The sequence below is a fragment of the Heterocephalus glaber genome, unplaced genomic scaffold (genome assembly GCF_053883595.1).
Source record: "Heterocephalus glaber isolate CG9 unplaced genomic scaffold, H.glaber_assembly_v1.0 deba00001457, whole genome shotgun sequence".
NCBI classification, from domain to species: domain Eukaryota; kingdom Metazoa; phylum Chordata; class Mammalia; order Rodentia; family Bathyergidae; genus Heterocephalus; species Heterocephalus glaber.
The window spans coordinates 31,479,078-31,501,146 of NW_028258305.1; the positions used below are offsets into that span (position 1 = coordinate 31,479,078).

At 38.2% G+C, this 22,069-nt stretch overlaps 2 protein-coding genes and 1 long non-coding RNA gene across 10 annotated transcripts in view; 2 read left to right on the forward strand and 1 right to left on the reverse strand.

Annotated features, from left to right (window-relative positions):
- The window catches only part of Heatr5b (HEAT repeat containing 5B), a 102,319-nt gene extending 90,640 nt beyond the window's left edge, over positions 1 to 11,679 (forward strand). For 4 of the 5 annotated variants that reach the window (XM_021253722.2, XM_013070176.3, XM_013070173.3 and 1 more), the window contains exons 33-37: positions 94 to 318; positions 2,831 to 2,905; positions 5,872 to 6,023; positions 7,341 to 7,554; positions 9,565 to 11,679. In XM_021253722.2, coding sequence (XP_021109381.1) covers positions 94 to 318; positions 2,831 to 2,905; positions 5,872 to 6,023; positions 7,341 to 7,554; positions 9,565 to 9,869 — 971 coding nt within the window. In that variant the 3' untranslated portion in view covers positions 9,870 to 11,679. The remainder of the gene's footprint in view (positions 1 to 93; positions 319 to 2,830; positions 2,906 to 5,871; positions 6,024 to 7,340; positions 7,555 to 9,564) is intronic. The other variant, XM_021253723.2, reaches the window with a different exon arrangement.
- A 4,812-nt stretch (positions 11,680 to 16,491) lies between these two features.
- LOC147827022 (uncharacterized) lies at positions 16,492 to 20,789 on the reverse strand. The gene is made up of 2 exons (XR_015453009.1): positions 20,204 to 20,789; positions 16,492 to 16,891 (listed from the first exon to the last, which is right to left on the reverse strand). It is a non-coding gene; the product is annotated as an uncharacterized LOC147827022 (long non-coding RNA).
- Positions 20,790 to 21,007: 218 nt separating this feature from the next.
- The window catches only part of Strn (striatin), a 117,776-nt gene continuing 116,714 nt past the window's right edge, over positions 21,008 to 22,069 (forward strand). For all 4 annotated transcript variants that reach the window (XM_013070172.3, XM_021253721.2, XM_087216135.1 and 1 more), the window contains exon 1: positions 21,008 to 21,241. In XM_013070172.3, coding sequence (XP_012925626.1) covers positions 21,008 to 21,241 — 234 coding nt within the window. The remainder of the gene's footprint in view (positions 21,242 to 22,069) is intronic.

Consider the following 22,069-nt stretch of genomic DNA (forward strand, 5'->3'; position numbering starts at 1 on the left):
CTGTCCAAGGACTGTAAAAATGTAAACAATGTAAGTGAGTGTAGTAGAGGAACTAAAATAGTTATAAGGTAACTTGATTTGTTTTCATTTCAGGATGTATGACAATCCTGCCCACAATTCTGTTCTTAATTGCAAGAATATTGAAAGACACAGCAATAAAATCTGTGGATAATCAGGTTCCTCCACCTGTCAGTGCAGCTCTTCAAGGGATTAAAAGTATCGTGACGCTTTCAATGGCCAAAACGGAGGAAACTCAAAAACAGTGGACAGCTCTGATTCGTAGCACTCTTGCATGCATCCTGGAATATTCTCAACCAGGTAATGTATTTGAGTTTGAAAAATTTAAATCTGTTAGCATATCTGTTTCCTAATCAGTTAATTTTTTGAACAACCTTGTCAGAAAACTGCTGTCTAACACTGGATCAACTCAGACAGCAGTCATCGTCACCTCCTTCAGACTTGAACTTTAATACCCCTCTCTGGAAGGTTGACTCTGACTGCCCTTGTCTTAGCACTTACACATGTGTTGGGAGATCTTGAAAAAGAGACTAAATGTCCTCACAATTGACATGTTGATGTATTTATGTTTGCTTCAAGTTGTTTATTTTAATGAAAATAATAAAGTAGAGAAATTAAAATACCCGTCATCCTCCCAACATACTCCCGACTGGAAGTGCAGTCTTGATATTGAAATAGTTCTAAAAATATGTATATGTTTATATTAAGTAGATGTGCTATATTAATATTTATAAGTTGTTAATATACTTATCTGTTAATACGTTATATGTATTATATAGAGGCAAATAACTGAACAAGATACAGCATTCAAGCTTATTTTTTAATTTATGTAAGTAATATCTTAATACCTCATTTTACTTGTATTCCCTTACTCAGTATTTAATTTTAAAAATCTATCAATTTTGTTATATAAAATTCCTATTTTTCTTCTCCTTTGAAGTTTTTGTTTGGTTTGTTTTGTTTTTTGAGACAGTCTTGCTGTGTAGCCCACAGTAGCCTCAGATTTTCTGTAAAGGCCAGGCTACCCTCAAACTTGTCATCCTCCTGCCTCAGCCTCCCCACTACTGGCTTATAGGAGTGTGCCCCCATACCTGGCTCTATGTAGCTTTTTTTTTTGGTACCAGGGATCAAACTTGGGTCTTTGTGCTTGCAAGGCAGGCAGTGGAACCACTGAGCTAAATCCTTGGCCCTCTATGTAGCTTTTTATTACATGTATTTATCAATTATTTTTCATTCCCCTTTTGATGGCTATTTTTGCTATTTGTAATTTTCCCAGTTGCAAATATTACTGCATTGAACATCTTTTAGATTCCTCATGCCTGGATGCTATTAGAGATTTCCAAGGGTATACCCATCAAAGTGGAACTGATACCATATTTTAACTTTAATTTTATCAGACTTTACCAAGTTACTCAGTCACATGAATATGCATTTACATTAGCAATGTATAAGAATCTCTATTTCCTTACATCCTCACCAGTATTTGGTATTGTCATACTTTTACATTTTGCTGTATGATGGGTAAAATGTACTCTTACTGTTTTAATTTGTATTTTTAAGGTATGTGTTAAATTTGGGCGAAAATGCTTGTTTATATTTTTATCCATTTTCCTTCTGTGTTTAACTTTTCCTCTTCAGTTTTATTTGTATTATAAATAAAATGCAAAAATGAGAAACAAAGACTAATAAGGAAGGACTTGTCATGTTGCCTATTAACACACTTCCACACTATCATAAACTGTGCATTGGTCTACAGTCCGTGGGTGGGGCAGTGGAGTAAAAGAGATAGCTGTGAAACCAGTGTGTATTCACCTGAGAGCAACATATACCATAATGGTTATTCGTTATTCTTCAAATGCTTTGTGCCAGCTAGCTGAAGGAGAAATAAACTCTAGCTAGGTCTTCACCTTATATCATGAATAAAAATAAATACTAGATAAGAGTAATATCACAAAATTTTAAAAAACAGGAAAGCAGTCTGGGTGTGGTGATACGCTCCTGTGATCCCAGCACTCAGAAGGCTGAGGTAGCGGGGTTACTGTGCTTTTGAGGCCAGCCGGGGCTACACAGTGAAATCTTGTCTCAAGAAACAAAAAACACAACAAAGTAGAAAAACAAAGAAAACCTTTTGTGACAGAATGGCAGAAGACCAACTATAATTCAGTGGAAGATACTGCAGAGGAAAATATTGTATTGCTCTATATAGATATTAACTTCTGTTGAGCAAAATGTCTTACATTAAAGAGTAGCTGAAAACTGACAATATTCAAGTCAGTGTTCATATCATCAGTATATGAGTATGCTCAAAATATGGTGAATGTTTAAATTTTTAAATATTACAGTAAGAGACACATTGCCATTAGTCTCTCTCAAAATACCCCCCCCCAACCCGGTGCTTAGAACACACGTAGCATGTCATTTTTGCCACTTTCTGAAGTAGTTCTGGAAGTCAGAAATATACTGAATGCTGCTGCTGAGGGCCATCCAATGAAAAGGCAGCCTTCAAAAAGCATTAATTACAATGTGTCCACATCCACCTTATTCACTGGATCTGACACTGTAGGCTTCTTCCCCCAAAGCTCCCTTTCTAGAGTCAAAATGACTGAAAGATAAAGATTTTCAGTTGACTCAGAATGTTGAGGCAGCCATAACAGCACAACTAAAGACACCCAAGAAAGAGGACTTCCAGAAGTACTCAGAAGGTGGGATAAGTGTGTTCAAAGCAAATGGTTATATTTTGAGGGAGATAGTGGAAATATGTCTTTTACTATAATTTTTTAATTTGGACATTCACTGTGTTTTTCAATCATAGATCATACAAAACAAATTAAAAGACAAAAGGAGATGGAGATGACCATAAAGCATATAAAAAAATCAGCCAAACTTCGTAAGTAAAGAAGTACAAGCTGGGCATGATGACATACATCTGCAGTCAGGAGGCTCACCTGGAATATATAGCGAGTTTGAGGCCAGGTTGGGCTACATAGCGAGACCCTATCTCTAAACAAATAATAATACAGTTTTTGTTCTTTTCTTTTTTTGAGAGACAGGGTCTCACTATGTAGTTCAGACTGGCCTCGAACTCGCTATATATTCCAGGTTGTCCTCAAACTTGTGATCCTCCTGCCTCAGCCTCCCAAGTGCTGAGATTACAGATGTGTGCTACCGCACCTGGCTTAAATTTCTTTTTTTTTTTTAAATTTGGTTTCCTTGAGAACATTTTTTGTGATGTAGTCTGGGCCAGCCTTGAACTTGCTGTGTAGCCCTGCCTGGCCTCAAAGTCATCTTCCTGATCAGCTGGAATTGGTACCAAAAGATCATTTTCACATTTTGCTAATGGGACTTTAAAATGGTTAAAATTATAGAGAATCGATTCTGCAGGATATACAAAGAACCTTGAAGAATGCATTCTGTGGCTGAGGCTGTAGCTCAGTGGTAAGCCACTCTGTACCGGATGCCTTGGGTTCAAGAAAACATACAAGCATGCTCCTTTTCTGTCGTTAATCAAAAGTTAATAAAAAAATTAAGTTCAATTTTACTTATCAATGTATCTATTTTACAGTAATGAAAATGATAAATATAACTTATTTGGCATTGGGAAAATTATACATGATGGTGTATTAGTTTTGATTATATGTCCATTATAGCTATTACATAATATATATATCTTAATGTTTATAAGCAAGTATATAAAACTAACCCAGACCAGAAAAAATTAAGCCCAAACCTAGAAATTAAACCTAAACTGTCACTGAATAGTAGAATTACAAGTTTTATTTTTATTTTCCATACACTTCTTATATTTTAAATAATAAACGTGTGTTACTTTTATAATGTGATTTTTAAAAATTATAAGGGAAAATGTTTTAGTTGTATTAAGGTAACTAAAATTATTTTAGTTTTATTAAGAGTTAATATTTGCATTGATTGATTGATTGATTGATTGAGATAAAGTCTCACAATAGCCCAGGCTGGTCTTGAACTCATGGCGATCCTCCTGCCTCAGCCTCCTGAGTGCTAGAATTACAAGTGTACATCACCAGGCCCAGATAATATTTTGCTTCTTAACAAAAATTTGAACCAACTGAAGAAACATTAAATATAACACTTATATATATCTATAGATGGACACATAAATAAATAATTAAGAATTTGTTTAAAAATACAAATATTAATTTAATTTGGGGAGCAATTCACAATCAGTATTTTTAATTGTCAATTTTAAGGAAAGATTTTAATATTTTATCGTGCTAATTCATTTATTTGAAGTGAATTTAAAAGTCTGGTAATAGAGTTACCTTGCCTAAGGTATTCTGTCCAGACCTGAATTTTCAGGAAACAGTCAGTTGTGGAGTAACTGGAAGAGGCCACCAGAATATCTGTATGGCATTTGTATAACAAGAGAAGCAGATCCTTTGCTTAACAAAGCGCTGTACTAGATGGAAATCCTGTTTCTTATTAGAAGAGCTGAGATCTTTAAGTATTTGCACATGTATGTACACGAATCTCCTTGAATGTAATGAATCCCCTTAAGATTACTGTATTACATGTTTCATTTTTAGAAACTTTGATTTGAAATAAATTTCAAACTTTTTTTAAAAAAAGGTACAAGAATAAAATAGTGAACAGTGGTATACCCTTGTCCTAGAGACTTGTTAGCATTTTGCCAAACATGTTTTATTGTTCCCTGTATAATCTACACATCCTATTATTAATTTTTCTGAACCATTTGAGAAAATGTTGAAGTAATCATGACTCTTTTTGTAAATACTTCATAGATATTTTAAGGACCTTCTTTACATAACCACAGAAGAATTAGCAAATTTAGACAATTTAGGCAATTTAACAAAATACAGTGCTATTATTGTTCATATGCAGATTTCAAAAGCTGTCCTAACAATGACTTTTACAGAACTTTTTTTTTGGGTACCGGGGATCGAACTCGGGACCTTGCACTTGCGTGGCAGGCACCGGAACCACTGAGCTAAATCCCCAGCTAGAACTTTTTATTTGGTTGCTTTAATTTTCTTTAATTGTTTCTTGGCCTTTATCTTTTATGACATTAATGTTTTAAAAAAATATAAGCCATCTACTTTGTACATTGTTCCTCAATTTAGAATAGTCTAAATATTTTTTCTCAGTTTAAACTCTTTATGCATTTTTCGTAGGAATACTACACATGGAATGTTATATCTTTCTCTTTGCATCATATGAAGAGGCATGTAATGTTGCCTTGTCCCTCTATTAGGAATCTTTTTGGTACCGGGGAACGAACTCGGGTCCTTGAGTTTGCGCTTGCTCAGCAGGCGGTGAAACCACTGAGCTAAATTCCTGGCCTCTATTAGAAATCTTAAGTTTAAGAACTTTGTTAAAATGGTGGCTGCCATGTGTGTCCATTTTTAAAGTTGCCATTTCTGTTTTATAATTAACAAATAAATGGTGATGAGATACTTTGAGACTATCTCAATTGTCTGCTCTCCTCAAACTTTTCACATAGTAGTTTTATTTTGTTTTGTTTTCACAGTTTTAGCATCCATTTTGCCTGAGTCACTTACTATAATACTTTCAAAATGATAATTTTCTAATGTGTGTGTGTATTTATTTATTTATTTAATTTTTTTTTGCTGTACTGGGGATCGAACTCAGGCTGGCGCAACACCACTGAGCTACATCCCCAGCCCCTTCTAATGTATATTTTTAATTGATACACTGCTCAAGGTTTTTCTTTTCTTTTTTTTTTTTTTTGAGATTGAGATAATACTGCTAAAAATATTGGGGGAAAAGAAAGTTGTTCAATATTGGAATTCTAAACTGTATTAAAAATAGCACTTTGCTTTCATCTTTATTTTTCAGAGGATTCTGTGTCTGTGCCTGATGAAGTAAGCATGCTAACAGCAATTGCACTCTTCTTGTGGTCTGCTAGTAGTGAAATAATAGGAGTTCAGTCATTACAGAGTGGCTGTATGAGTAGATTTAAAAATGCATTAAATTCATGTGACCCATGGGTAAGTTATACTTTATCAAGCAATGTTCAGATTGGTTCCTAAAACTGTAATACATAAAATGAAAACCTAAGTATTTGCAGTATACTTTTTAAGTGGAAAAATCTAGAAAACATGTGTATGTTTACTCACATATGCAGAAATTCTGCAATATCTGAAATGTTTGATTAACCCCTTGTCATTGGTAGAGACTTACATGAGTCTATGATGTTTTCCAATATTTATTTACATAACAAAGATATTAAAGAATAAATTTACATTGCTACATGTTTTAATGGACCTATTAGAAATCAAAATTTGTTTAGAAAACATGTTTTATTATTTTATAGTATCAAAGTCTAAACTAATCGTTCTCAAACCTGCTGTATATCGGGGAAAATAAGACCAGTTTGGGAACATTGCTGCCCACTACTGTTAGCTTCCTGAGTTAGGGTCCCCAGATTTGTGGCTCAGAGATCTACATTTTTTAAATGTTCCCTGGTAATTTCTGATTCCAGTGAAGTTTGGCAATTTGTATTCTACCAAAGCACTGAAACAATTTTATTCCACTGTTTATCCCATATATGATGAAATGTTCTTCTTTCCTTTATTATTATAATTTTTTTTCTTTTTGAGACAAGGTCTTTCAATGTAGTTTAGAATGATTTTGAACTCACATCAATCCTCCTGCCTCAGCCTCCTGAGTGCTGGGATTACAGGAGTGCACCACCATGCACGCCCAGCTCAATTTATTTTTCTAGTTGTTTTTTCAGATTATTCCTATATTTGCCTTCTGTACTCTATTAGGTTAAATGAGAGAGACGGTTGTACATTAAAGGAAGAATTAAAGTTCCACCGCTTGCCTTGCAAGCGCAAGGACCCAAGTTCGATCCCCAGTACCAAAAAAAAAAAAAAGAAAAGAAAGGAAGAATTAAAAACAGAAATTGGAGTTCCTGGTTACTTGCTCTGCCACACTATAGAAATATGTGAATTATAGAAGCATAGTGATTTGGTAATTAATATATAAGAAATTTTAAAATTAATTTCTTGTTTAGTTTTTGAAAGTTCCATTATTCTCCATTTCTCTTAATGAAAAATGATACTTCTGTTTTCATCCTGCAGTTACCCTTTCTTTTTTTTTTTTTTTTTTTTTTTTATTTTTGGTACCAGAGATTGAACTCCGGACCTTGGGCTTGTGAGGCAGGTGCAGCCGGGTGCCACTGAGCTAAATCCCTGGCCCCACCCCTTCTTTTCAGTAGATATTAAAGTGCAGTGTGATTGTTAAGCACTTACATGAAAACTGTTGCACATGTTAACTGATAAAATGATTTTCTTATATAGGTTCAAGCCAAATGTTACCAGCTTCTCCTGTCAGTCTTCCAACATTCCAATCGTGCCCTTTCAACTCCCTATATCCATTCTTTAGCACCAATAGTGGTTGAAAAGCTAAAAGCTGTTGAAAGAAACAGACCAGCCAGTAACACAGAACTTTTAGCTGTTCAAGAAGGAATTAAAGTTCTTGAGACATTGGTTGCCCTTGGAGAAGAACAGAACAGTAAGTATTTTATTTAAAAAGCCACTAGTTCAGGGCTGGGGATTTAGCTCAGTGGTTCCACTGCCCGCCTCGAAAGTGCATGCCCTGAGTTTGATCCCCGGTAACAGAAAAACAAAAAAAGCCACTAGTTCAGCTGGACTTGGTGGCACATGCCTAGAATCCCAGCACTCAGGAGGCTGAGTGGCAGGAGGATTGCTGCCAGTTGGAGGCCAGCCTGAGCTATACAGTGAGTTCAAGGCCAGCCTGAACTAGGGAGACCCTGTCAGTAAATAAGCCAGTCACTAGTCTAAAATGCAGATATGTATCATATATATATCTTATTTGATTTCAGACACGGGCCTTTGCAACAGTAAGTTTACTAAGGGACAGTTGTCTCGGCTAAACTTGAACTTGCAGTCTCCTACCTCACCTTCCCAACTTGCTTTATAGATTTATAAAATAATACATTCTGCTCTTCATAAAAGCCTTGTAACAAATACAGCTGGTTAAGTATGAATACCAAACATCATTGTTAAAGTACTTCAAATTTTTATATTTTTTATTTAATGGAAAACCACCATGTAGATCCATTTAACCAGACTTATGCAGCTTAGTATGTACTTTTCTTTTTCTCTTAATGCTTAAGTTTTGATTTTATCAAGATTATTTCTTTAAAAATAGGATTTGTAATTGTTATAGAAAGAATAATTTTTTTTTTTTTTACGGTACCAGGGATCATTCAGGATCTTGCACTTGCGAGGCAAGCACTGTGCCACTGAGCTAAATCCCTGACCCAAAAGAATAAATTTTTAAACTATCTTTATTTTTAAAGTATCTGATGGTTGAATGTTGTTTCCACTTTTCAAGATTCTCTTCCTTACCTGTCCTCATGGTAAATTTAATTTTAAATTAGTGCACTTCTTTACAAGTTGATCTTGAATGACTCAACTCAGAAATATTTTAAGTACTAAGCCTGGCATGGTGGTACATCCCTATAATCCCAGTACTCTGGGATGCTAATGAGGAAGATCACAAATATGAGCCCAATCTAGGAATTTAACAACATACTGAGACTGTCTGGGCAATTTGGTGAGACCCTATGTGAAAAATAGAGAAAGAGGGCCGGACATATAGGTCAGTGATGGAGCATTTGCCTAGCATGGGTTCAATATCCAGCCCATAAAAAAAGTGTGTGTGTGTGTGTGTGTGTGTGTGTGTGTGTGTGTGTGTGTGTGTGTGTGTAAGTCTAAAGGTAAGTTTAAAATATTGCCTTCAAGTTAATATACATTTGATGATACCCTCCTAATAATGTTATATTCATTGGTGGAACTCATTTACCTTTGTTTACTGTTGTTGTTTTGTGGTTGAAAGGATTGAGCCTGGACCTTGTAGTACTGGGCAAGTACCATTGAGCTACACCTCTAGCCCTATGTTTTGATTTCTACTTCAGCCCTATCTTTGTTTTTGTATGACATTTAGCCTTAGATTTTATTTATTTATTTTTTTTGAGACAGTCTCAGTATGCAGTTCAGGGTGGCCTTGAACTCACTGTGTAGCCCAGGCTGGCCTTGAACTTGTGGTGATCCTCCTGCCTCAGCCTCTTGAGTGCTTAGATTTTAAATTTTTTTTGGTACTGGGGATCAAACTTGGGTCCTTGCACTTGCGAGGCAGGCACTGGAACCACTGAGCTAAATCCCCAGCCCAATTTTAATTTTTTTAAAAAGCCAACTACTTACTATTCCTCTTATAAGTCTTGCTATAATACAAAACATTTATAATCTGATGGTGCTTATTATTGTATCAATATAGCTCACTAATAATACTACAAATTAGTCTGATTTGAGAATTGCGGTTACAGTGCTTGGCTATTTTACACCTATCATTCTTATTTGAAAAAGGGTCACTTATTTCAAGGACATTAGTGAACCCAATAATATGTAAATATATTCTTAGTATTTAAAAAATCATATAATCATATAATCATATACACTCAATTCAGACTGCTCTTTGTGCTGTGTTTGTTATTTACAGGAGTCCAGTTACTTGCTCTTCTAGTGCCCACTTTGATCTCTTACCTGCTGGATGAAAATTCTTTTGGCTCAGCAAGTTCAGCTTCCAAAGATCTTCATGAGTTCGCACTCCAGAATTTAATGCACATTGGACCTTTGTACCCACTTGCTTTCAAGACTGTAATGGGGGCTGCTCCTGAGTTGAAAGTGCGCCTGGAAACTGCTGTGCGGGCAAGCCAAGCAAGCCAGGCCAAAGCCGCTGCCAGGCAGCCAGCCCCAACCGTACATTCTACACCAACAATTAAGCTAAAGACAAGTTTTTTTTAATGTGTTCTTCCATTCTTTTTTACTTTATTTTAATCTAGTTAGTGATAGCCACTGTATCATTCCAAGCTAAGAATTCAGTTTTATTTGTATATTAGTATATTATATTCCTTCCAAGGAGGTTAAGTGAAATAATGTTCATACCACTTACTGGTTTCTAAGGAGTGATTTTTTAAAAATCATGTGTTGAATGTATTTTCATTGTTCTCTCAATAATGATTCTCTTTAATTAACTTTTTGTTGTTATTGTTGTTTTGGTTGTGAGGATTGAACCCAGGGTCTTGTGCATGCTAAGCATGTGCTCTAACTACTGAGCTAAACCCCCAGGCCATAATTTATTTTTTAAATACTGAGCTATAGTCTTTTAAATTTAAATGCTAAAAACATAATTGTATCATGTAGTTGGTAGCCTATAGATATTATCAGGGAAAAATAGGTGAAAATTCAATGTTTGTCATGAAAAAAATTCAATTAAAAACAAGCAGGTTTTTAATTTTTACATAACCAAAATAATAGAAAAATCTCTGTTTCATGGTGTATATACTATGAATAAAATCACATTTTCTAAGCATTTCCCTAAATATCCTTATCTTTCTAATGGATCTTTTTATTTTCATACTAAATTACTAAATTATGCTTGTGTATAACTTAGTTATTAACTGAATTAAAATTTGCATTTAAAGATCCATTAAAGTATCTCAAATGTGGCATAATGTTCTACTTTTTACTAATGGCTAAAATTTGTCATAAGTAATATTTTGTAATTACAGAGCCTCGGATTCTGATTATGCTCGTTAGTTTCATTCATTAAATATTTATTGAATACCTACTGTGTATAAGGCATCGAGCTAAGTGCTTCAGGGCATATAAAAATGAATTAGTCATAATTATGGTTATGCCAGTCTCTCATGTAATGGGAATTTTACCATGCAAAATAGATAATTGATGAAATGAATGTTTGCCATAGTATTTAGCAAATTTTAAACACCAAATTTTACCAGACAGTGTAACATTGACTATATTAAAAGCAAAGGACGGGCTGGGGATTTAGCTCAGTGGTTCTGCTGTCTGCCTCTCAAGCGCAAGGTCCTGAGTTCGATGTTCAGCACCAAAAAAAAAAAAAGCAAAGGATGTTTCTGACCATTTCAAAATATAAAGCTGGGTGTGGGGGTGCATGCCTCTAATCCTAGTGCTTGGGAGGCTGAGACAGGAGAATGATGAGTTTGAGCCTCAACTAGCCAATAGTGACTTAGTGAGACCCGTTTCAAAATAATAAAATAAAAGGCTGGAGATATACCTCAGGGCGAGTACCCCAAGTTTAATCACCTGCTGTTACCTACACCAATTGGCAGCTCACACATCTTGTCTTTCTTCCTCACTTAGTCCTTTAGATACATCAGGGAGGCACTTTCATGTGTTTTCTCACTGACCTATTTTCTACAGGATAATTTTTTATTTCTGACTTGGGTTTTCAAATTTTTTTTACTTTTTTTGTTTATTTTTATTTTTGGTAAAAGTCCATTAAAGTTCATTCACATACTCTACAATTCATGCATTTAAAGTATCCAATTCTAGGTGGACATGGTGGCACACGCCTGTAATCCCAACACTTGGAGCTAAAGCAGGAGGACTGCTGTGGAGTTCACGGCCACCCTGGGCTACAAAGTGAGTTCAAGACCGGGGATTTAGCTCAGTGACACCATGCCTGCCCCTGGTACTGGGGAAAAAAAAAAGTTCAAGGCCTGTCTGAACTATATAGTGAGACTCTGTGTCTCAAAAAAAACCCCCAAAATAAAAAATAATAAAAAATAAAGTGTCCAATTCAGTGGTTTTTAGTTTATTCACAAGGTAGTTCAACCATCACCAGGGTCAGTTTTGAACATTTTTACTACTCCAGATAGAAACCACATATCCTTAAACTGTCATCTCACCGTCCGCACATTTTCTCCCCAGCCTGAGGCTAGCACTAACCTACTTCTTTCACTATAGATTTTTCATATAATATGTAGTCTCTTGTGACTGGCTTCTTGACTTCATGTTGTAAAATGAATCAACACATTGGGTTTTTTTTGTTTTTTGGTACCAGGGATTGAACTTGGGACCTTGCGGTTGCGAGGCAGATGGTGGAACCACTGAGCTAAATCCCCTCCCCTACCTTGGTTTTTATGGCTGAATAATATTCCATTGCATGCATACCACATTTTGTTTACCCATCCATCAACTAAAGGACATTTGGGTAGTTTCCACCTTTCGGCTATTAGAAATAATCCTCTGAACAATTATATACAAGTTTTTGTGCAGACATATGTTTTAAAATCTCTTCAGTATATACCTAGAAAGTGGACTTGTTGGCTCAAATAGTAATTATGCTTAGCTTTGTAAGGAGCTTCCCTGATCTTATTTTTTGCACACATACATGTATGTACAAAACTCCTTTTCACTCATCTATTTATGCAGTATTTATTTCTGCCTTGGCTATTTTTTGCTGTTCTTGGTACTTCCTAGGCTTTTTCCATCATTTTTCTTGTCAGGGTATACTACATCATGCATTAGCAATGTTTCTTTTTCCCTCTTTCCCTGTCTTCTGTGATGTCTTTTTTTTCTCTTTCTGTTAGTACATTTTTTTATACTTTCTCTAAACTCTTCTTACCCACTGACAGTTTGACTCCTAGTTTTCTATGGTCATGTCTATAAAAGGAAACTGTTAAATATTTATATTTATTAATAATTTCATTGGCAAGCCCATGAGATTTTTTCAACCTGAATACTCATATTTATTTGATGGTGAACATTGTGTCATGAAGCTGATAGGGAAAACATTATTATAGCCAGTAGGTTATGAAGCATAACCTGAGAGGTTTAACAGTATAAGAAATGAAGTGTCTGCTGTTTGCTTTACAAATTCTTACTACTATTATACATTTGAATTCTCAGTGTAACTAGAGAATAAGCTCAGAAGTCAGATGCTCCTGTTCTGAATAGGTTCTACCATCAATTAGGGATAAAATTTTGAACTTCCCTGTAACCCCTTGCGGCTTCGGTTTTCTTTTCTTCTTTTTCACTTCTTTTTTGTGGTACCAGGGATCAAACCCGGGCCCTTGCAGTTTTGAGGCAGGCAACGGAACCACTGAGCTAAATCCCCAGCCCTGTTTTCATTTTTGTTTTGATTTTTGAGACAGGGTCTCACTATGGAGTTCATGATGGCCTTGAACTCACTGTATATCCCAGGCTGGCCTCGAACTTTCAGTAATCCTCCTGCCTCTGTCTCCTGAGTGCTGAGATCCCAGGTGTGTGCCACCACACACGGCCTTCAGTTTTCTTATCTATAAAATTGAAAGAAGTATTTAGTAGGTATTCTCTCTGTGATCTTTTACATATCTAAAAAGTACATCTGTTTGTATATTTCCACTTTTTCCAAGAGAATGATAAAACATGAATTTTTGGGCAATCCTTTTAAATTGGCATATAATCTTACTCAATCTGGTAAATAGTCTTTACATGTGTGTAAAATTACCACCAGAGTATGGCAGCATAAAATATATTAAATGTATAACACAGGCACAGATGTTAAAATATTGTACTTCACCACTATCAGTAAGAGCTGCCATTCTGTTGCCTGCCAGGCTTTGTATTGGACCTTCCTATTTATTTCAAACAATGACAATGTATATAATCAGTCTGATTTTCAATACGTATTTAATCAAATGGATTACTACTCACATTTTTTCATCTTAATTGGAACTTTTAGACTGATACCAGAAATGGGTAGAATATAATTATAAATAAAATTCTTGTCTTAATATTTTCCATCAATTTGATTACTTTTAAACCTTAATCATTTATAAGCCTATTTCTAGTCCTCACCCATCTGAAAGCTTATTAATTTATAACTTTTGGACTTTATAGAATTTTACTTAAGAATTTCATGTCAACCATAATTTAGAAAAATTACCCTGAGCTTGTTTTGATGCTGTCACTAAACAGGTGAAAATCATGCATGTCTAAGTAACCAGTTACAATTATCCTTTCTTTTTCTAAAAGAAAACGTATTCATTTGTCCCTATCCAGAAATCTTTTCTCTTTTTCTTTCTTTTTTTTTTGGTCATTTGAACTCCTCATGGTTTCCACTTCAGGCACTGTTATTCTTACATTTACTTGTCTTTACTGTTTCCCCCTTTACTTTCAATTCTAGAATTAAAATTCTAGGGCCGGGAGTTTAGCTCAGTGGTTCCCCAACCTGCCTTACAAGCGCACAGTCCTGAGTTCAATTCCTGGTACCAAAAAAAAAAAAGAATTTTAAGCCAGGCGTGGTGGCACATGCCTGTAATCCCAGCCCTCGGGGGAGGCAAGAGGCAGAAGGATAGCTGCGAATTGGAGGCCAGCCTGGGCTACATAGTGAGTTCATTGCCAGCCTAAACTACCAAGCAAGACCCTGTCTCAAAAAAACACCCCCCCCCCCATTCTAAGAATCCCGGGAAGCTGAGGCAGGAGGATTGCCAGGAGTTCTAGGCCAGATGAACTATATAGTGAGACCCTGTTTCAAAAAACCAAGAAACTGGGCCGGGGATTTAGCTCAGTGGTTCGGCCGCCTGCCTTGAAAGTGCAAGGTCTTGAGTTTGATCCCTGGTACCGAAAAAGAAAAAAAAAAAAATTCAAAGAATCCATGAAAATTTAAGGGGACTTATTTGGCTTTTTTAAAATGTTGATTATTAATCCCTTCTTTAAATCTCTTCTAACCTATTTCTAGTTGTACAGGAAAATGTTTCTCATTTCATTTGTGAAACAAAAAAGTGTTCTTGTCTGAGTATAAAAGAGTCAGGAAAAAGCAGTTTTATAACTTGTAAGTTAATCAATTTTAATCATAAACTTGCATTCATTAAAATTTTGGGAAAATTACCATCTAGAACAAGTTCATGTGAACATTTGAGTCTCTGCGTAGTTGTAATTATGGTACATGGTTTTATCCTGCCTTCTCCATTGATTTTCTAAGTATTTTTCCATAGTATGACTCTTACATTATAGGACAGACTTACTAATGCTCATTTTTTAATAGCTACTTAATAGTTGGTGTGTCATTGACAGCAACGCTTACGTACTTGGGTATATTGTTTCCAGTTTTTCATTTTAATAAAGATGCATTTGACTTTTTAAAAATAAAATTAGCATACCAGTTTCCTAAAGGGATTATAAATATGACAGGTTTGAATTTTGATCGATTGTTATAGGAAGCATTATTTTTTGGAGTAAACACATGAAAATGATATTGGGTCATTGTTCTCCTAATTCCAAGAAAATGGCTTGGAGACCTTAAATAGCCATATTTTTTGGTAATACTATTGAACTTGTAACCCTCCCACCTCAGCCTCCAAGAGTGCTGGAATTACAGGTGTTCATCCTTGTGGCTGGCTGACCACAAGTATTTAGATACACTTAAACTTTATATTTTGATATACCTAAACATTATGTTTTGTTAATGGCATTTTTGATGGCTATAAGTTTTTAAGGAGCTAGTCAGAAAGTTTAATGGAGTTTGAGCTGTTTTTACTGAAAGTACAATTATTGATGGTACTATTGTGTATCTGTGGGGAGAGGGTTGGAGTGTCAGCTTTGGGTCTGACTTGTCAAGGACGATGACAAACTAGGGTGCATCTAAGCCAGGTGACTTAGGACAACGTGACTGTTAATCTTTAGGTAGGAGGACCAGATTGCTCGCCTCCACCAACATATCAGTGTTTCCAATAAGTTGTTTGCAATTGAACACAAAAGAGTTATCAGCCAGGTATGGTGGTACATGCCTATAATCCTAGTACCCAGTACTCTGGGAGGCTGAGGCAGGAGGGTTGCAAGTTCGAGTGCAGCTGGGGCAATTTAGCAAGACCTTGTCTTGAAAAAAGTTTTTTCCAAGAAAGCTGTTTTATTTTTTAAAATAAATTTTATTTTATTTTATTCCATTCCCCCCTCAAGCCCCCTCCCTTCCCTATGTACAAAAGCTTTGTTTCCATTTTTTCCTTCTATTTTCACTTTTTTTCTTGTCCCTTCCTTCCTTTCTCCCTCCCTTCTCCCTTGTTCCCCTTCCCATTTGAACACTTTCTTCCCATTTCCCAACATCCATTATACATCTCAGTCCTTATTTCCACATTCAGTTTCTCATACCAGAGAAACAATGCAGTATTTACACGTGTCCGATTTTATTTCATTTAAAGAGTATGGTCTCAAAGTCCATCCATTTAGCTATACATGTCTGAAGCTTATTCTTCCTTATGGCAGAGTAGTACTCCAGTGTATAAAAAAAATCTTTATCCACTCATCAGTTGATGGGCATTTGGGCTATTACAAGCTGTGCTGCCATAAACATGAGTGTGCATATATCACTGTGGTATGATGCTTTTAATTCAGGAAGATACCAAGAAAAGGTTTAACTGGGTCAAATGGAACTTCTAGTTTTACCTTTTTGAGAAATCTCCACACTGATTTCCACAGTGGTTGCACCAGTCTACACTCCCACCAGCAGCAGAGAAGGGTTCCTTTTTCCCCACAGCCTTGGCAGCACTTGTTATTGGTTGATTTCTTGACAGCAGCCATTCTTTCTGGAGTGAGATAATCTCAGCATTGTTTTTTTTGTTGGTTTGTTTTTTTTTTTTTGTACTGGGGATCGAACTTGGGACCTTGCGCTTGTGAGGCAGGCATCAGAACCACTGAGCTAAATCCCTGGCCCTCAGCATTGTTTTAATTTGCATCTCTCAGATGACCAGTGATATTGAACATTTTTTCATGTATTTGCTGTTTCTAATTCTTTATCTGAGAAGTGTCTTTTTATGTCAGATGCTCATTTTTGCAGTGGGTCTTTAAATTTGAAGGGCCTGATTTTTTTGAGTTCTTTATATATTCTAGATAATAGTCCTTTATCTGAATAGCTGGTAAAATTTTTTCCCACATTGTGGGTTGTCTCTTCACTCTGTTGGTGGTTTCTGTTGCTGTGCAAAAGCTTTTTATTAAGATGAGATCCCAGTTGTTGATCAAGAAAGCTATTGTAAAACAAAAGATTGCCTTATGATGGTTGGTACATTCCTTGATATTGGACATATACAAGAAGAATGAATTTGTTTGTCAGAGTTTTTGTGATAGGATTCTTAGTGTTTTGTTCATTCATTGGACAATTTACATATTTTAGCATATGTGGTGCCGAAGCGAGCACATGGACAATTTATATATGCCAGATATTGGGAATATAATAGTTAACAGTCAAGCAAAGAATCTGCCATCATCATAGGTTTACATTAGACAGACATAATAAAATCACAGACTCTGGTCAGTAGTAAGAGGGAGGTGTGTGAAGAATGTCGTGAAAAAGAGTTCCAGGCAGGGATTCCATCTTAGGCTAAGCAGGAGCCCTAGCCTCTCTTCACTCTTCAGGTTTACATAGATGACTCCCTACTTGCTGGTCTGGAGATTCCTCAGTTAATTTAAAATTGAACTCTTCATCTCCTTACCTAAAACCTGATTCCCTAGTTCTGATCTCCCAGTAAACAACTTAACTCTTCTGTTGTTAAACAATAAAATTTTGTGTCATCACTGATACTTCCCACTTTCTCCCTCACTGTCCATTAGTAACCACCCCTCAGTCTTAAATCCCTCCGTGTGTAGGCCGAGGGTGGTGGCACAGGCCTGTAATCCCAGCACTTGGGAGGCTGAGGCAGGAGGATCACCATGAGTTTGAGGTCAGCCTGTGGTACATAGTGAGTTCAGGGCCAGTCTGAACTACAAAGTGAGACCCTGTCTTAAAAAAAAAGAAGAAAAAAGAAAAACCCAAAATAAACAATCCCTTCATCTTTATTACTTTTCAGTTATTTACCTTAGTATGAGGACCGATTCCTTTATGGAATCCTGGAGGGAGTCCCTTCATAGTCTGACTCCTGCCTTCATCTCCTCAATTTATTTCACGCTGATGTCTGTTACCAGGTGATAGTGTCCTTAGCTGCCCAGTGAAGATAATATTCGTAATTATGTCCTGGGGACATTATAAGGATTGGATTCATGCATGTAAAATGCATCATTTTTATTGAGTAGATGCTCAATAAGTATTAGTTGTAAAATAGTTGCTACTTTTCATCTTGCTCTCTAGAGCTTTAAACTTATATATACTGTGTACTTTTCCTAAAGTATTTGACTCTTGCTTTAAAAACACCCTCTCCTAGTTAATTTTTGTTCATGTTTTAATCTGCTTATATTCTTATAAAAATATTGCAGCATTAATCTGGCTGTTGTCATATACTAAGAACCATATTATTCATATTGTCTTTGACTCCTACAGTGGATTTGTATGTATTGCTTCCTTAATTTTTAACATAATCAGCTCATGTTACTGTAAGTTCATGTGGACGTATCTGTAAGCTGGTTCAAGCCATTTCTACTCTCCTACTCTTGTTATTCCAAGTCCTGCCTCTAAGGGGAAATCTGGGAAAGGAGATAACAGATAATGGTAGAATTTTCCATTACACAGAACAACTGCAAGTACTATATTTAACACATATTGAACAATAGTAGCATATTGAGAGCCTGCAGAATAGAGAGGGAAAGATAGAATACATGAAGAATAGGTTAAAACTTGTAAGAAAACATGGGTGTTCAAAAATTTAAGCAAAAATGTGCTGGACCCTCAACCTTATTTGTGGGGAGTTGATACATGTACATAACACATCTTTTTAAAATCAACTTCCCCTCCACCACCTCCCCAAATAACCATTCAGCATTTTGATACCCTGATGTTCTCATGACTTACATCATCAGTGCTATTTTGGGAATAGAATCCTTAAAAAGTAAAAAAAAAATTCTGAGAAAGTTGAACTACGAATTAAGTTCTTTTGTATATGTATAATAGTCCATATTATACATTTAACTGTTATATAATCTGCTGTAGACTGACTTAAAGGAATTGTCTGTCCTGTCTTCTATTAGGGAAAAAATAGCTGTTAACATTCAAACTAGTCAGATTACTTAAACCCTTCAGATGAAAAAACTGTGCAGCCAGGTGCAGTGGCACATGCCTGAAATACCATCACTTTGGAAGGCTGAGGCAGGAGGAACCAAAGTTAAACCAACTTGGGCAATACCCTGTCTCAAAACAGAAAACCAAAGGGCCAGGGATTTAGCTCAGTGGTGTAGCTGCTTGCCTTGCAAGCACAAGGTCCTGAGTTTGATCCTGGGTACCAAAAAAAAAAAAAAAAGAAAGGCCTGGAAAATGTAGCCCCTGGGTTCCATCCCCAATCCCTACCCCCCTCAAAAGATACTTATTGTCTCCTTGGTAACTGGTAGATCTAATAAGAAAGAAGTGAAGCTATTAATGAAAAAGATCACTGAACCAGCAGTCAGGCAATCTGGGTACTACCTATGGCTCTTCCATTCACTCATGGCCTCGTGGCCAAGTCTCAGTTCCTTTGGACTTTAGTATCTTGACCTGGAAATAAGAGGACTGCGCTGTATCTCAAAGGGCACTTACAGCCAAAATAAGTTGGCCAGTCCTGGATCAACTTTTTATGATAATTAATGAATTCACAAAGCAGAAACACTGAATAACTTGGAGAGCTTGCCATCCTTATTTGTAACCAGAGCAGATACAATGTGTTTCCTGTTCTTTCCACGAGTAGCATGAGAAGGGGGGGAGGGGAGAGGACAGGGACAGGATGTCCTTCCCTCGCCACCCTCCTATATCTTTTTTTTTTTTAACCATCATGTCTGATGTCCTAGAAGCTTATCTCACAAAAGGATTACAAATACTTTAAGGGGCCAGGGATCAGCTCAGTGGCACCGAGCCTTCCTTGCAAGTGGAAGGTCCCGAGTTCGATCCCCAGTACAGAAATAACCCAAAAAAGAGTCACTTGCAAAGACCTTGAGTCTAGGACTGTACCTCAAGAGGTAGAGCACTTGCCTAGTAGGTCTGAGACCCTGGATTCAACCCCTAGCACTGCGGGTGGGGGGGTGGGGGAGGGGATGCCTTTGCAGTATTCCAGTGAACTGTGGCAGACACTGGGAACCGGACCAGTGAAAAAAGGAGAGGTGCCTGGACACCCAAGAGAGCTGGAAGCGAAAGGGACTTTGTTTTTTCATTTAGTGTAGCTTTAGGGAGTGAGAGTAGCTTTAGCTGTGAGACTGTAGGCCAGCCTCTCTTTGATGACAGATCTGTGTCATCTATCTTTATATTCCCAGTACAGGATATAACCGACAATGAATGTATTAGTTGAGTTCAGTAAAAACCGCCCAGGAATGATAGGAAAAATGAGGACTCCCCCACCCCCCAAAAAACCCTACAGAGCATCTGTTACTGGACATTTGAAACTTACAGAATTGGGTGTGAGATCACCACAAAAGGGAAAGTGACGTTAGCTGAGTCTTTCCAGACAGTTGCCAACAAACCAGAATCTGGAAGGAGCCCCAGAAAGTTGCTGTGTTGTCTTAGGAGAGAGATGATCAGTGTTCCTCGAAAATGAGAAAGCCCATCAGCCAACAGGTTTGACTCCTTGGGTGAAAAAGGCAGGCGCGACAGCGATAAACAATCGGCAGAGCAGAGGGGTGTCTATCTAGGATCAGAGAGACTGAAGTGAGCGCTGCTGACTGGAGCACCTCAGTCCTGCGGTCCGACCGGATACTGTAGTTTGTTTCTTAACAAAATGCTCAAGAAGCTCTAAAAAATATGCAGCTCGGGCTGGCATTTTGGCGGGTTAACTTCCGTGTACAGGTGTGTGCAACACCGAGTGGAGCCCGAGAACTTCCGCATACGAACTGCAGCAGCCCGCCTGCACCCTACCGCCCCGCCCCGCCGGCCGGGAAGAACCCGGCCTTCCCCGCCCCAAGGCCCGGGCGCGGCGGGGCGGGGCCGAGGGCAGAGGAGCCTAGGCGCAGCCCCACAGGCCTCGCGCACCGCGCCGCGTGACTACATTTCCCAGCAAGCCTCGGGCGGCCGCGCACCGCAGTTGACCCACTTCCCGGCCCGTCACGGGCTCGGCCGGCCCCCGCGCCCAGGCTGCCGCTCTCGGCTGACTGGGGTGTGGGCGGGGAGCGGCGGAGGGAGGAGGAGGCGCTGCTGGCCGCTGCCGTTGCCTCCTCTGCTAGGCGCCTGGGCAGCTCCCTGGGTTTCTGAGGCCGCCATGGACGAGCAGGCGGGTCCCGGCGTCTTCTTCGGCAACAACCACCCAGGCGCCAGCGGTGCTAAGGGGCTCGGGCCTCTGCCGGAGGCTGCCGCGGCCGGCGATGGGGCGGCTACGGCGGGGGCGGCCCGAGCCCAGTACAGCCTCCCGGGGATCCTGCACTTCCTGCAGCACGAGTGGGCCCGCTTCGAGGTGGAGAGAGCCCAGTGGGAGGTGGAGCGGGCGGAGCTGCAGGTAAAGACCCTCCCGGCCTGGCCCTCTTCATCCCGCCTCCTCGCTCTCTTCCGCCCCGCCCCGGACCCTTCTCCCCTCCCCCCAGCCCGCGCGCGTCCCCTCCCCCTGTGCTCGCGCCCATCCCACCCTGCTCCGCATCTCTTCCTCCCTTCATCTTTGGCTTTGGTTGACCCCACTTCTTTCACCCGGCTTCTCACTGCCACTCCTAATGCGTTGTTTACCCTCCCCGCGCCTTTTGATCTGCTGCTTCGCACTCAACTCCCAATCTCATTGCAACTCTCTTGCCGTGCATCTTCCTCGAGCGTCCCTTTAAGTTAACTAATTGAGATGACAGTAGTTTTGAGAGACGCTGGGCAGATCTTTCTGTCGTAGCGTGTCCCATTCTAGGCTAGCGACGTTCCCCGCTGGTGGTGCTGGCAGTTGGCTCTTTTCTCTGCGAGGAAGATGATCCAAGAAGACAACTCAAGTTGTGTCAGTGAGGCCCAGGCTTTTGGCGAGAAGCTGACTTTGGGCAAAATGTGATTAGAACTATCAGCTCCCTTTTTATCTATGTAAATGTTTCGACTGCACCTTTTCCCACCTTTTCCCCTTCCTTCCTCGGATATTATTTTAGATTTATGGATTTTCAATGGAGGACCTGGATAATGATCACAGTCAGATAATGGTTCTGAGATAGTTACTGTTCTCAAATTTAAAACTTCCCAAGAGTTAATTTTTATGTTCGCTGTTTTGAGAGATGTGATAAGTACTATTAAAGGAACTAAAGTGGCCTCTGTGTTAGTTATATTCCCTTGCATAAATTGCTAGATAAGATATTTCTGGAGAGGA